General features: G+C 34.9%; 1 protein-coding gene across 27 annotated transcripts in view; it reads left to right on the forward strand.

The window, feature by feature from the left end:
* DST (dystonin) overlaps positions 1-16,654 on the forward strand; it is a 488,734-nt gene that overhangs the window by 319,519 nt on the left and 152,561 nt on the right. For 26 of the 27 annotated variants that reach the window (XM_015136594.3, XM_077999802.1, XM_015136600.3 and 23 more), the window contains 12 exons: positions 38-190; positions 372-526; positions 732-858; positions 1,627-1,810; positions 2,622-2,779; positions 3,272-3,450; positions 4,235-4,373; positions 5,158-5,351; positions 6,452-6,614; positions 7,330-7,413; positions 9,380-9,487; positions 10,003-10,101. In XM_015136594.3, the coding sequence (XP_014992080.3) occupies positions 38-190; positions 372-526; positions 732-858; positions 1,627-1,810; positions 2,622-2,779; positions 3,272-3,450; positions 4,235-4,373; positions 5,158-5,351; positions 6,452-6,614; positions 7,330-7,413; positions 9,380-9,487; positions 10,003-10,101 (1,743 nt within the window). Of the gene's footprint in view, positions 1-37; positions 191-371; positions 527-731; positions 859-1,626; positions 1,811-2,621; positions 2,780-3,271; positions 3,451-4,234; positions 4,374-5,157; positions 5,352-6,451; positions 6,615-7,329; positions 7,414-9,379; positions 9,488-10,002; positions 10,102-13,908; positions 16,639-16,654 lie in introns of all 27 variants that reach the window. The other variant, XR_013416324.1, reaches the window with a different exon arrangement.

A 16,654-nucleotide genomic window follows, 5' to 3' on the forward strand; every position in this document is an offset into this window, starting at 1 on the left:
CTTTTACTTCTTAAAATTCACTGTATTTATTACCTAGGAAGAGAAAGAAGAACTTCTGCAGTACAAAAGCACTATAGCAAGCCTAATGGGAAAAGCAAAAACAATAATTCAACTGAAGCCAAGGAATTCTGACTGTCCACTCAAAACTTCTATTCCAATCAAAGCTATCTGTGACTACAGACAAATTGAGGTACTTGCAACTCCTAGAAACACACCAGTTTCTGTCATTAATCATATATTTTGTAAATGAGATCATATTGCTAACTAGTGATGATTTCCTCCCTCATAAAACAAAAAAAATCCCAGGATTGAGTATGGAAAACAGTTAACAGTGACCTCATTGAGTTACTCTGCTCTTTATTTAAAACCAGATAACCATTTACAAAGATGATGAATGTGTTTTGGCGAATAACTCTCATCGTGCTAAATGGAAGGTCATTAGTCCTACTGGGAACGAGGCTATGGTCCCATCTGTGTGCTTCACCGTTCCTCCGCCAAACAAAGAAGCGGTGGACTTTGCCAACAGGTTTGTATATATTAGCTGAAAACATTGATCTAGTTTTGGGGGCTCTCTGAAGGTTGAAGAAACAATTAATACTGTGTCAACACCCCACAGGATCAGAAGTCTCTAGAACTAATAAACATGGAATATTTCACACAGAAAGAAAAATTGCAGTGTGTTTTCAGAGGGAGTAAAAAGATTAATCTGAGTTCTTTTTCATGTATTTCAGAATTGAGCAACAGTATCAGAATGTCCTGACTCTTTGGCATGAGTCTCACATAAACATGAAGAGTGTAGTATCCTGGCATTATCTCATCAATGAAATTGATAGAATTCGAGCCAGCAATGTGGCTTCAGTAAGTGTGAATCTATATGTTAACCCAATATGTCCAAAAATGTGCGTGCCTTTTCATATGTGTGGTGGTGTTTGTGTTTGCTGTAGAATAGGATGGAGTCCGGCAAATCCATGCTAATATTCATTTATTCAGTGAATATTTGTTATATGCCCACAGCATATAAAACACTTTTTAAGAATTTAGGAAATCCGGAAATCATGAATTTCATTCAGTGCTTACTGTGAGATGGGGAGACAGAATGTAGTTGTTGGATATACAATGATGGGTACAGTTGATTTCATTTATTGAGTTTTGTAGACTTGTTTTTCTTTGTCGTTAAAATTGTTGGCTGGGTGCGGTGGCTCATACCTGTAATCCCAGGACTTTGGGAGGCCGAGTTTGGCGGATCACCTGAGAGGTCTGGAGTTCGAGACCAGCCTGACCAATGTGGAGAAACCCTGTCTCTACTAAAAATACAAAATTAGCTAGGTGTGGTGGCGCATACCTGTAATCTTAGCTACTCTGGAGGCTGAGGCAAGAGAATTGTTTGAACCTGGGAGGGGGAGGTTGTAGTGAGCCGAGATTGCGCCATTGCAGCCTGGGCAACAAGAGCGAAACTCCGTCTCAAAAAAAAATTAAAATTGTTAATGAAAAAGACAGTTAATTTCAAATGTTTCTATTTATGATTATTTGTTTAGATTGGCATATACCATACAACCAATTTGAAGTGTATCCCATTCAAATCTATTAGTAATAGAATGAATTACATGAGTCTTTGGTCTTCTTTAGATAAAGACAATGCTGCCTGGTGAACATCAGCAAGTTCTAAGTAATCTACAATCTCGTTTTGAAGATTTTCTGGAAGATAGCCAGGAGTCCCAAATCTTTTCAGGCTCAGATATAACACAACTGGAAAAGGAGGTTAATGTATGTAAGCAGTATTATCAAGAACTTCTTAAGTCTGCAGAAAGAGGTAAAGCATGGGGATCCCCGTCTTTTTTTCCCCATAGGTGTTTAGTTCTGGCTAATTTTTGCTCTCAATGGGAATCTCAATCTTAGGTATATTGTATCACTCAGCCTATCATATGTAGACACAATTTCTGGAACAGTAAAAGCATGTTTGAGGTAGGAAGACTCAAGAAGGGATTTATTTGTTTCCAAATGATGAATTAATAAAAGGTGCCAACCAACTGGTTGGACAAACAACGAATTCTTACTTTTCATCATTTTCACTATTTTGCAATCCTTCAGTTTCAGAAAAGATTCAATTATTTTCCCACTTACCAAACTTGGATTTTATACAAGGATTAAAGCAAAAGGTTTTTGCCCAGTTAACTTTTGTTAGATAAAGATTTTATTTTGAACTTTTTTGATTTTAGAGACAATTTTATTAGTAATATTCTATTTTTAAAAAATCTTAAACATTGAATGTTATTCACCTACTTTTTACTTTTAAGGATTTTTATTTGATTTTTGTAATTAATCTGTAGCTAATATAATTTACATTTTTGTGAATGTAAAATAGCAACATACTATTTTGGACAGCATTTAATCAGAAATTGGTACTTCAAATGGCATTTGGGAAATATTATTAATTCTTCTTAAATTTTAAGATTTATGTTTTAAGATTTATACCTTTAGAATGGGTTTGTGATGAAAACAGGAACCATTCGCTTGACTAGCTATGTCCCAGTAATAACAAAGTTGTCATATTAAAACATAAACAGAAGCTTCTAAGAGATAGAAAACAAGGTATTTTCTAAACATTATATTTATTTTCACAGAGGAGCAAGAGGAGTCAGTTTATAATCTCTACATCTCTGAAGTTCGAAACATTAGACTTAGGTTAGAGAACTGTGAAGATCGGCTGATTAGACAGATTCGAACTCCCCTGGAAAGAGATGATTTGCATGAAAGTGTGTTCAGAATCACAGAACAAGAGGTGAGAGCTATAAATATGTTGGGAAAAAAACTAACTCTCTTAATGACCTTATGTATCATCTCTTGTGACTTCTTAATGTTCAGTTTTGTACACTCACACTAGCCAGTCTGGTGTGAGGTGAGGTCTGATTATGTAATTATTGCTGATTATAAACTAGGATTCAGTCTACCTCTGACTCAGGTAAACATGAGAATATGTACACACTCACCTTCATTGTGATGAAGGACATAAGGACTTGTAATAAAAGTCATTATACACCTGCTGTGTGCAAAAGTACTAAGTTAGATGTTGAGCCTAAGGAGATGAGCAGTAAGGGAATTATTGATTGTAAAACTTGAATGCCATGGCGTGGTTTCTTTGATAAAAAGCAAAGAATATGTATATTTCTAAGTCATTGGTCTTAATGTGAAATGTGTGTTTTTAAACTAGTTTAAGAAAAACACCTAATCATAGGTGATGGCCTGATACCTTTGTTTGTTCTCTGTTCTATAGAAACTAAAGAAAGAGCTGGAACGACTTAAGGATGATTTGGGAACTATCACAAATAAGTGTGAGGAGTTTTTCAGTCAAGCAGCGGCCTCTTCATCAGTCCCTACCCTACGATCGGAGCTTAATGTGGTCCTTCAGAACATGAACCAAGTCTATTCTATGTCTTCCACTTACATAGATAAGTATGTAACTGCTATCTCAATAAATTGCTTCATACAACTCTCATTTTTATTTACTATTAATTTAAAATTTTATTTTTATTAATATAAATATTACACTTTATTTTGTCTTAAGAAATACATTATTGGCTAGGCGCGGTGGCTCATGCCTGTAATCCCAGCACTTTGGGAAGCCAAGGCGGGTGGATCACCTGAGGTCAGGAGTTTGGGACCAGCCTGGCCAACATGGTGAAACCTCATCTCTATTAAAAATACAAAAGTTAGCTAGGCATGGTGGTAGGCATCTGTAGTCCCAGGTACTTGGGAAGCTGTGGGAGGGGAATTGCTTGAAAATGGGAGGTGGAGGTTGCAGTGAGCCAAGATCGCGCCACTGCACTCCAGCCTGGAAATACGTTATTTTTATGGAGTGATGACACTTCTCTATGTTGATAGTGGATGTGCTTCAGAGATTAGTGTGTAATGTATGGTCCTCCCACATTTTGCGTGTAATTTGGGTAGCTCAGCAGTTGTAGCCAATGAATTTTCGTCTCATACTTAAATAAAGTTAGAAAGAAACCATCTTATGTTGCAATCTCTTGCTGAATACCACTTGTGGGTCAGGGGATGGGTTGGAGCACATACTCTCTATTAAGAAGAAAGCCAGAAAAATGTTAGTTTCATGGTAAATGTATCAGTGTTCCAAGGTGAAGAACATGTTATGTCATGTGTCATAATGGTGCTTCAGGACTACATTATGCAAAAGTAAACATTTAACAATAGGTGGCTATTGTTTAATTTCCTTTTTAAGGTTAAAAACTGTTAACTTGGTGTTAAAAAACACTCAAGCTGCAGAAGCCCTTGTAAAACTCTATGAAACTAAACTGTGTGAAGAAGAAGCAGTTATAGCTGACAAGAATAATATTGAGAATCTAATAAGTACTTTAAAGGTATGAGACTCACTTTTGGCTATTTTTAAATATCATATTCTACAGGTATTTCTCTAGCACTTAGATCTTCAAACATCAAGCATTAAATATCTTGGATTTTTGAATGGATTTATTCCATTTGTGTCTCTCTGATCTCACAGCTTACTCTAAATAAGTATGTTCAATCATTTTAGCTTGAGGAGAGTTCTCATTTGAAGTTCGAACCCTTTTGACAGTAGCTTTTGATAGTCAATTCATGTTGGTAGCAAGAGGAGTCGAAGCTAAAAATTAAATTATTTAAATTATTTGTAATAGATAACTTGCTAAAAAAGAAGTTAATTTAAGCTATCAAGGAGGTAAATAGAAAAGTTAATCTGAGAAAGGAAAAAGACTTGTAGTTCAACTCATCTATATGTATTTCTTTAGCAAGTGTTGAAACTATTGCAAATCAATTTTTGAAAGTTATGTCAGTGATTTTTAATGCATGTATTCCTTTTTAACAATGGGATTAGTAGGCACTTAAAAGCCTACAATGAAAAAGACTTACTTTATTATTGGAGGTAGCAAACTTGCCTATGGAATATATTTTATTTTGTTGATATACAAATTTTATTAGGCTGAACTTTAAAATTGTCATTAAAAAATCAGAGTACAGTCAAATATTGAAAATTTTGTAAAGTTTGAACTAATGTAACATTTTGTATATGAAAGTATATACATATGTATATGTATATATGAAAGTATATGTATATGAAAATGTATATTTTGTATATTTTTATAACTTTTACCAATTAATGTATTTTAGCAATGGAGATCTGAAGTAGATGAAAAGAGACAGGTATTCCATGCATTAGAGGATGAGTTGCAGAAAGCTAAAGCCATCAGTGATGAAATGTTTAAAACGTATAAAGAACGGGACCTTGATTTTGACTGGCACAAAGAAAAAGCAGATCAATTAGTTGAAAGGTGGCAAAATGTTCATGTGCAGATTGACAACAGGTTAGTATCCATTTTTGTTCAGTTTTAGCACAGATTTAATGTCTATCTATGGTAAATGAGTAAAATCTAAACATGAGGCTATGTTTTTTACTGCCATAGTTAATTTGTTAATTACAATACCTCCACTTAGCCATATTTCTTTCTTTCTTGGATGACTTTAGTAAGACATTTAACTTCAAAATAAGCATTTTTTTCAACTCTGTTTCTATTCGTATGTTCTAGCATTTATGTAGTTAATCTGCTTGCCTTTTCTGAAGGAAAAAACAATGTAGTTCTCTAATTATTACCAACTTATAATATTCAAATAACCATGACTTAGTAAGAGCATGAAGCATACATGTGATAGGGCTGTGTGTAGCTTCTATACTGGACTTAAGAAATGTAAATAAATGGAGATGCCCTGATGTTCATTTTAATTGAAGATACAGGAAAGTCAAAATCATTTCCTCAGTTACTGAATTAAAAAAGATTTTAGGGTTCATCTTAAAATAAATGAATTTGTGTCCTTTCTCATTCATTTTCATGCTTATATTAATGCAAATAAAATGCTTTTATGATACAGTGCCATTCTCAAAAAATAAAATTATGTTCAAATATGTGTTATCTCTGTAACAAATATGATGCATAGGTTTAATGTGGTAGTTTTTAAAATCATAGAGACAAGTATGTAATCACAGCTTCTGGAAAATACTCTCTGAGACCATATTGAACCCTTCATTGGACTACCTTATCATTATTTCAAAACTGAACTGCCATTTGATGCAAGCCTTACTATTCAAGATACTGTAATTGATAATAATTATGGTTAAGTTTCCACTTTTCTTGCTTTTTAGCTTTAGCCTCTTGGGCTTGTTCTTAGAATAATCACTGTCACTAAATTGCGCAACTCAAGGAGCAGAATGTTTATATTCAACCCAAAGCCAACAAGGAATGCCCTTGGAGGTGTGTCTCAGGGTGCTGCAGCCTTGAGTTCTTTATACATACCCCTCTTGTGCTTAGTGCATTGCAGTCCAGTTATTTTGTCTCTCCCATCTCTACATCTTCCACCCTCCTGATGGATGTTGTTGGACACTGTGACTATTCCATTACTATCCTCTTAGGTTACGGGACTTAGAGGGCATTGGCAAATCACTGAAGTACTACAGAGATACTTACCACCCTTTAGATGATTGGATCCAGCAGGTTGAAACTACTCAGAGAAAGATTCAGGAAAATCAGCCTGAAAATAGTAAAACCCTAGCCACACAGCTGAATCAACAGAAGGTATGTAAAAATAACTCCCTCTACTGAAGTTATGTTTGCATTTGGTCAGTCATGCTCCTCATCTTCCTTTCTTATGTTAAATGAAAAAGTCACCAACTCTTTAGAGGAAGGTGGAGAGTATATCAAAAATATTAAAATCTTGCAACCCAAACCTACATACATGACTTATTTTTATTTCTTGGAAGTAGTTTTTGAAAGCATGAGTAATCCAAAAGTGGAGAGTGTTGGGATAGTTTTCAAATTCCTGATGATAATTTATTTAATCATAGGTATAGAAATCTCTTTGACACTTTGCTGGCCACAGTAGTTTTCTGGGTTCCTAAATAAGTAAAAATGGTTATCTATGGAAAATTAAACACCACATTTGACAGAAAGTTTGAATGCTTTGCGATTTTTATTCTATCTTTAGGGGCCAGTCACAGATAGCTCTTTTTTTTTTTCAGGAATAGGTGGTGGCCAAGGGCATCGAGTCTGCTTTTGGATAATTCCTAAGGAGTTTAGTAATTTCTGCTTTGAAAGCCACATGGGGTGGGTCACTTCTGTGGCTTAATCTGGAAGTTTGTAATTTACCCATAAGGCAAGTTGCATATTAAGTGCAAAGGGCTAAGGAGCTATACCGTGAAGTGGTATAGATATGTCTTAGTTACTGAGCATCTTATGTAGTAGAATAGCTGAATTCCTTGTCATTTTTCTTCTAAACTGTGTATATTTATAGATGTTGGTGTCTGAAATAGAAATGAAACAGAGCAAAATGGACGAGTGTCAAAAATATGCAGAACAGTACTCAGCTACAGTGAAGGTAGGAAGATTCATTCACTTAAGTAAAATTTAATATTCAGGTATGTGATTCTACATGTACTTTCAAAGCCATGCTAGTCATTTCACTCAGTGTTAAAAACTAAAAAGAATCTTCATTTGAATTTTTTTGACACTTATCTAATAATCCTTTGTGAAATTAGTCACATGATAGCCCCCCAATTCATTCATCTTCTTCTCTCTCACATGTGTACACCCCTGCCACTCCCAGCCACCACAATAATTAGCTCTGTAGTTGGTTTCTTATCATTTTTCTCTCTTTCTTTCTTCTTTAGCATTGTTAGGGTATTTCATGGGAGAACTTCTAACTTTCTCACTTAGGGGGACATTTTTCATGCTTTTCAAGTTATCATTGATAACTTTTCAGTTTTAGCCTTCCAGATCCATAGTTCCATTGCTTAGCCGGGAAAGGGGGGCTGCATAGGGCTACACTATTGTTACCTGTATTTCCATGAGCTTCCAAACAGACTTGGGAAATTACCTGACCACCCTACATGTTTCTGATTTTGTCCCCATCTTGGAAGCATCTCCAGGATTGGATAGATTACTAAAAATGTAATTTTGCAGTACAGTCATGTGTTGCTTAACAAAGGGGATATGTTCTGAGAAATGCGTTGTTAGGTGATTTTTTCATTGTGTGAACATCGTAGAGTGCACTCACATAAACCTAGATGTTATAGCTTTCTACACACAGGCTATATGGTACAGCCTCTTGCTCCTAGACTATAAACCTGTACAGCATGTTGCTGTACTGAATAGTGTAGGCAACTGTAATATAATGGTATCTATTTGTGTATCTAAACATAGAAAAGGTATAATAAAAATAGGGAATACAATATAAAAAATGGTATATCTGTATAGAGCACCTACCATGAATGGAGCTTGCGGGACTAGAAGTTGCTTTGGGTGAGTTAGTGAGTGAGTTGTGAGTGAAGGTAAAGGCCTAGGACATTACCGTACACCTCTATAGAATTTATAAACACTATACACTTAGACTATACTAGTTTATAAAAAAATTTCTTCAATAATAAATTAACATTAACTTAATGTAACTTTTTTACATTATAAACTTGTAATTTTTTTAACCTTTTGACTCCTTTGTCATAACTCTTAGCTTAAAACAATGAACACATTATACAGCCATACAGAAGTATTTTCTTTCTTTTTATCTTTATTCTGTAAGCTTTTTTCTGTTTTTAATTTTTGTTTTTTTTGTTTTTTGTTTTTTTTTTTTTACTTCTTAAACTTCTTTGTTAAAGCCTAAGGCACAAACATACACATTAGCTTAGGCCTATATAAAGTCAGGATCATCAGTATCACTGTCTTACACCTCCAAATCCCACGGGAAGGTCTTCAGGGGCAATCACATGTACGGAGCCATCTGCTCCTATGATAACAATGCCTTCTTCTGGAATACTTTCCGAAGGACCTGTCTGAAACTGTTTTACAGTTAACTTTTTTTTTTTTTTTGAATAAGTAGAAGTACACTCTAAAATAACAACGAAAAGTACAGTGTGGTAAATACATAGACCAGTAACATAGTCATTTATTACCAAGTATTACATACTGAACATAATTGTATGTGCTATACTTTTGTACGACTGGCAGCATAGTAAGTTTGTTTACACCAGCATTGCCACAAACATGAGTAACGCATTGTGCTGTGACATCACTAGGCAATAGGTGTTTTTCAGCTCCATTATAATTTTATGGGGCTACCATCATGTATATAGTCTGTCCTTGACTGAAATATTGCCATGTGAAACACGACTATATTTTCTGTATTTAAACTTAATTTAATGAATCTAGGTTAGGTTCTAATGATTTGTGTCAAATCACTAAAGTTAAGTTAGTGAATCTAGGTTCTAATTATCTGTGTTAACTTAATGCAGAATGAAACTCTAGTACTTTGCTTCAATTCATTTTATTTTATTGACTCCTTTATACAGGACTATGAATTACAAACAATGACCTACCGGGCCATGGTAGATTCACAACAAAAATCTCCAGTGAAACGCCGAAGAATGCAGAGTTCAGCAGATCTCATTATTCAAGAGGTAATAAAAGTATGACAGAAAGAGGGGAAAGGGCATAAAAGAAAGAACACTTTCTTTTTGAATTTTATTTTTTATTGTGGTAAAGCATACATAGTATAAAACTTGCCATTTTAACAATTTTAAATGTACAGTTTAATGGCATTGCAGTATATCACAATATTGTGCAACTGGTACTACTGTTTATTTCCAGAACCTTTTCATCATCCCAAACAGAAAGTCTGTACCCAGAACAATACATTCTATTAAGGGTTTTTAAAAACCCTTGACGAATTTTTATTCAAGATTAATTATTAACTATAGAGATAAATGAATGTACTTCATGGTGAAATTTAGAAGAGAATTATCATTTACTATGATTTGCACAATAGTAATAAGCTCATTCTTACCATTTATTATGGGGGAGTTGTGTGTTTTGCTGTCTAAAAGCCTAGTTAATGTAATTATTATTCAAAATTCATTCAACTTTTTAAGAGTTATGGAGGTAATGCTTTTATTATTTTTTTCCTTACTTGCAGTTCATGGACTTAAGGACTCGGTATACTGCCCTGGTCACTCTCATGACACAATATATTAAATTTGCTGGTGATTCATTGAAGAGGCTGGAAGAGGAGGAGGTAATCATTAACAGTGAGCAGCCTGTAAATATAAAGGAGCTAGAGATGAGCAGTAACTACAGTATAGTTTGGGAAAGCAAAACGTGTTTCATGATAAATTTATGTGGCTAGAAGCAGATGTACAAATAAATATTGAATTATAAAATTACAGTGAAAATGACTGAAGGCCTAGGATTTTAGTTTGTCTTTAATATTCACTCAAATAGAAAGTCATTTCATTTCATGACTTTACATTTTCACTTCAAGACTCTAATATGGTGGGGTTAATGTCTTAAATAAATTATGAAATTTTGGCAGTTTGGCAGAATATTTTTCAGCCTTCTCACAGCTGAGAAGTATACTTCTTTGAAGTATAGTTACTGCTGGTATGATGTCTACAGGAATACTACATGAACACTTTTGTCTTAAGCATTTTAAATTAATTTGTATCTCAAGTTAAAATTATTGTATATAATGTAAAGATGCTAACTTAAAAGTAGTAGATGTTTTTACAAAATCATGATACTTTTAAGAATTTTGGAGTTTTGGGTTTTTTTTTTTTTTTTGCAAAAAGATATAGCACATAGCATTTAAAAAGGCTATTTAAATGCCATTCTGATTTGGAGAACTTCTGCAGCCTTGATTCTGCATTTAAAAATTATATTCAGAAATAGGAAGAGTAAGGAGTTATTTATAAAAATCAATGGTCACCAAAGGCTCTTGTATCTAATGTAAAAGGGAGTATGCTGTGCTTTATTATCTTGATATACTTTCTATTCCCCAGAACAGACAAAAATAGTAGAATGAATGTTGAAATAAATAAATTGTGGGACATTAGCCATTTTAAATTGGACTTTATTGAAATTCTAAAGGTGATTATGCTTAATGTAACTCCGTTCATATGAGAGCCGAAACAGCAGTAAACATCTATTGGATGTTACTTTCTCAGTTTCCTAAAAATGTGACCACTGTTATAAACTATTTTAGTCTGTTCAGAGTTAACAGTTTTCTGCAGCTAAATCACTAACATAGCTAATTGCAAGACTTTATAACACTCTTCCTTTGTGCTTAAGAGAACCAGGATATTTGTGACCATCTTAATTGCATGCATCTTTCATCTATGAAAGAACATCCATAATTTTCTTATATTTTTAGTTTTTGAGAGATCTTATTCCATTTTAAATGGTATGCAGATCTTTTAAATTGTATATGCAGTAGTTAAATATAAAATAAAATAAGTTCTTTTCTTATAGTACGTATCTGATTATACATATATGGGCCACTTACTTGATTTATCTGATGAAGCAGAATACTAGCAATTGATAGAAACAAAGAATATTTTAGAAGGCCGTAATTGAATGCAAGTTATTATTGTCGTCCTTAAAAATGTCAAAGATTTATAATTAATTGAAACCAGCAAATATGGTTATAGAAGAACAAGCGAAGGCTATAATTTAAAATAGATTAAAAAAAACTACCACTTAAGATTACATTAATGGAATGTCGTGTAAAAGATACATAGCTCAATTTTTAGACTCAAAAGATTGGTGTTTCTGCAACTGAGGTTTGAAGACCCACATGAAAAACCTTGGTTTAAAGCAGAATTTTCTATAATAAACATAAAATCAAAGATGGATGCAAGTTAATTTCAGAAGTAATACTGATTTAGTTAAAAGAAATGTTACTAAAAATATCTGTAATAGATATTAGATATGAGAGAGAGATTCTTTAGTCTGCTGAGAACAAAATATTCAAAGTATTAATCACTGTGATTAAAGGGCAAGATTGAGGAAGATTTAGATAAAAGTTAAGGAAGTTATTTTTATACAATTAAGTTTGAGATCCACAAGAAAGCAAGTCAGAAATTGGACTAAATTATTTCTAGTAATTTTTCTCACATATGCTAAAAAACTCAAAGAGTTATCCAGACAACATGATTCTTTTTTTTTTTTTTTTTTTTTCCCCCCCCCGAGACCTCTGTTGCCCAGGCTGGAGTGCAGTGGCGCGATCTCAGCTCACGGCAACCTGCGCCTCCTGGGTTCAAGTAATTCACTGCCTCAGCCTTCTGAGTAGCTGGGATTACAGGCGCCTGCCACCACGCTGGGCTAATTTTTGTATTTTTAGTAGAGATGGGGTTTCACCATGTTGGCCAGGCTTGTCTTGAACTCCTGACCTCATAATCCACCCACCTTGGGCTCCCAAAGTGCTGGGATTACAGGCGTGAGCCACCACGCCCAGAATAGATTCTTAACAAATCCCTGCATTGACTAATGAAGACATTGAGGGTTCAACAACAGATATTTTCTTTCTGAGGGAATTTTTAGTTTTTTGAAATCTGAGCATGACCAAGAAAAAGAAATGGCTCAGAATTTCTTAGCAATAGCTAAGTTTTAAAGGAGGTTTGATAAAGAACTGAGACTGTCTTAGAAATAACCTCCTCAAGAAATATTGAAAACTTAGTATTTAAATAGATAAAATGCTCACGTGTCACAGGATTGACCCTGATACTAAAATAAAGAAAATAGAGTATTGGAGATAACAGGTTATGAGATTTGTTTCGTATGAATTATTATTAGAAACCTTATTTAGATTAGCAGAGAAAACGACTGAAATTCTCATCAAAATTATTGGAGATCAAGAAATTAGAGGAAGCAAAATAAGATGTGTGGTCTGTAATAGAAATTAAATTCTTGAAATTCACCAAAGCACAATGAAAACAAATCTGTCTGAAATAATTTCTCTATTCCTGTTTAAATTATTTTATGGTGATCTTGAGTTGATGATACAAAACTAACAACACTAGAGTATTAATAAAGAGAAATTAAATTGTAATTGTAAACTAATCCTGATCATGTAGTTCTGTAATCAGTGTAAAGCATACTCCTCCCAGCTGACATTGATTCTGTCCCTAGAAGAGTAAAAAATTTTTCTTATAATTTTTTCTATACATTGGAGCTGAATCCCTAAGTATATATTTAAAAGCTATTGTACTTAACAAATATCTTTATATTTATGGAGTATTTAAAGGTACTTGTCAAAGTGATTCATATGAGGCATGTTATTAACAACAGCAACAAAATCTCTGAGTATATGAAGCACATCTTTTCCAAAGCCGTCAGGACTGTAGCTGCCTTTGCATTAGCAATTCTGATGATTATAATTGTCATAATATGGCAAGTATAAACAAATAAGGGATCTGACTTTACAAATTTCAAGTTATTATATAATTTTCCTTCTTCCCCATGTTATTTCCTAATTTGGCTCTGTGTTCTAAAATTCTGTGCTTTGCTTTTTTAACCATAAGACATGGGAATATAAGTATCATTTTTAAATTTCTATCAGGCTAGAAAACTAAATTCTTTAGCGTCATTTGGTTCCTATGTGTTGGGTGTTCTTCCTACCTCTTAGGATTATGTTGCATGCAAGAGAAGAAAGGGCACCGTTGTGAGAGTTTTATTTCCCACTTTGTCACTCACCCAATGTGAGTTTGCAGAATATCTATCTTCCTCATTTCTCCCTTTCCTCATCTGTTGTAAGTTCCCTTCTTGCTATAAAATTCTAAGCTAGCTAATTTTTAAAATAAAATTATTCCTGAGGGACAAAAAGATATTCTTCAGAAAACCTGTCGTGAAGGATTTTTTGTCCTCTACTGCTGACTTTCTGAAGCTTCCTCTCTGAAGAAGGTGATGCTGCTGGTGGTGGTGGTGATAGCACTTGTTCTGCATTTGAGTTCACTTGGTTTTGTAAGTACTTTTATGAACATTGATTCATACGTCGTAAGCTATTTTGAACAGAACAGGCTTGACACTTTCAAAATGTCTCTTGTAGATTAAAAGGTGTAAGGAGACTTCTGAACATGGGGCATATTCAGATCTGCTTCAGCGTCAGAAGGCAACAGTGCTTGAGAATAGCAAACTTACAGGAAAGATAAGTGAGCTGGAAAGAATGGTAGCTGAACTAAAGAAACAAAAGTCCCGAGTAGAGGAAGAACTTCCGAAGGTCAGGGAGGCTGCAGAAAATGAATTGAGAAAGCAGCAGAGAAATGTAGAAGATATCTCTCTGCAGAAGATAAGGGCTGAAAGTGAAGCCAAGCAGTACCGCAGGGAACTTGAAACCATTGTGAGAGAGAAGGAAGCCGCTGAAAGAGAACTGGAGCGGGTGAGGCAGCTCACCATAGAGGCCGAGGCCAAAAGAGCTGCCGTGGAAGAGAACCTCCTGAATTTTCGGAATCAGTTGGAGGAAAACACCTTCACCAGAAGAACACTGGAAGACCATCTTAAAAGAAAAGATTTAAGTCTCAATGATTTGGAGCAACAAAAAAATAAATTAACGGAAGAATTAAGAAGAAAGAGAGACAATGAGGAAGAACTCTTGAAGCTGATAAAGCAGATGGAAAAAGACTTTGCATTTCAGAAACAGGTAGCAGAGAAACAGTTGAAAGAAAAGCAGAGAATTGAATTGGAAGCAAGAAGAAAAATAACTGAAATTCAGTATACATGTAGAGAAAATGCATTGCCAGTATGTGCGATCACACAGGCTACATCATGCAGGGCAGTAACAGGTCTCCAGCAAGAACATGACAAACAGAAAGCAGAAGAACTCAAACAGCAGGTAGATGAACTAACAGCTGCCAATAGAAAGGCTGAACAAGATATGAGAGAACTGACATATGAACTTAATGCCCTCCAGCTTGAAAAAACGTCATCTGAGGAAAAGGCTCGTTTGCTAAAAGATAAACTAGATGAAACAAATAATACACTCAGATGCCTTAAGTTGGAGTTGGAAAGGAAGGATCAGGCAGAGAAAGGGTATTCTCAACAACTCAGAGAGCTTGGTAGGCAATTGAACCAAACCACAGGTAAGGCTGAAGAAGCCATGCAAGAAGCTAATGATCTCAAGAAAATAAAGCACAATTATCAGTTAGAATTAGAATCTCTTCATCATGAAAAAGGGAAGCTACAAAGAGAAGTAGACAGAATCACAAGGGCACATGCCGTAGCTGAGAAGAGTATTCAGCATTTAAATTCACAAATTCATTCTTTTCGAGATGAGAAAGAATTAGAAAGACTACGAATCTGCCAGAGAAAATCAGATCATCTAAAAGAACAATTTGAGAAAAGCCATGAGCAGTTGCTTAAAAATATCAAAGCTGAAAAAGAAAATAATGATAAAATCCAAAGGCTCAATGAAGAATTGGAGAAAAGTAATGAGTGTGCAGAAATGCTAAAACAAAAAGTAGAGGAGCTTACTAGGCAGAATAATGAAACCAAATTAATGATGCGGAGAATTCAGGCAGAATCAGAGAATGTAGTTTTAGAGAAACAAACTATCCAGCAAAGATGTGAAGCACTGAAAATTCAGGCAGATGGTTTTAAAGATCAGCTACGCAGCACAAATGAACACTTGCATAAACAGACAAAAACAGAGCAGGATTTTCAAAGAAAAATTAAATGCCTAGAGGAAGACCTGGCGAAAAGTCAAAATTTAGTAAGTGAATTTAAGCAAAAGTGTGACCAACAGAACATTATCATCCAGAATACCGAGAAAGAAGTTAGAAATCTGAATGCGGAGCTGAGTGCTTCCAAGGAAGAGAAGCGACGTGGGGAGCAGAAAGTTCAGCTACAGCAAGCACAGGTGCAAGAGTTAAATAACAGGTTGAAAAAAGTACAAGATGAATTACACTTAAAGACCATAGAGGAGCAGATGACCCACAGAAAGATGGTTCTGTTTCAGGAAGAATCTGATAAATTCAAACAGTCAGCAGAGGAGTTTCGGAAGAAGATGGAAAAATTAATGGAGTCCAAAGTCATCACTGAAAATGATATTTCAGGCATTAAGCTTGACTTTGTGTCTCTTCAACAAGAAAACTGTAGAGCCCAAGAAAACGCTAAGCTTTGTGAAACAAACATTAAAGAACTTGAAAGACAGCTTCAACAGTATCGTGAACAAATGCAGCAAGGGCAGCACGTGGAAGCAAATCATTACCAAAAGTGTCGGAAACTTGAGGATGAGCTGATAGCCCAGAAGTGTGAGGTTGAAAACCTGAAGCAAAAAATGGACCAGCAGATCAAAGAGCATGAACATCAATTAGTTTTGCTCCAGTGTGAAATTAAAAAAAAGAACACAGCCAAAGACTGTACCTTCAAACCAGATTTTGAGATGACAGTGAAGGAGTGCCAACACTCTGGAGAGCTGTCCTCTAGAAACACTGGACACCTTCATCCAACACCCAGATCCCCTCTGTTGAGATGGACTCAAGAACCACAGCCATTGGAAGAAAAGTGGCAACATCAGGTTGTTGAACAAATACCAAAAGAAGTCCAATTCCAGCCACCAGGGGCTCCACTTGAGAAAGAGAAAAGCCAGCAGTGTTACTCTGAGTACTTTTCTCAGACAAGCACCGAATTACAGATAACTTTTGATGAGACAAACCCTATTACAAGACTATCTGAAATTGAGAAGATAAGAGACCAAGCCCTGAACAATTCTAGACCACCTGTTAGGTATCAAGATAACGCACGTGAAATGGAACTGGTGAAGCTTTTGACACCCTTAGAGGTATGCTCTGTGTTCT

The sequence above is a fragment of the Macaca mulatta genome, chromosome 4 (assembly GCF_049350105.2).
Source record: "Macaca mulatta isolate MMU2019108-1 chromosome 4, T2T-MMU8v2.0, whole genome shotgun sequence".
Taxonomy (NCBI): Eukaryota; Metazoa; Chordata; class Mammalia; order Primates; family Cercopithecidae; genus Macaca; species Macaca mulatta.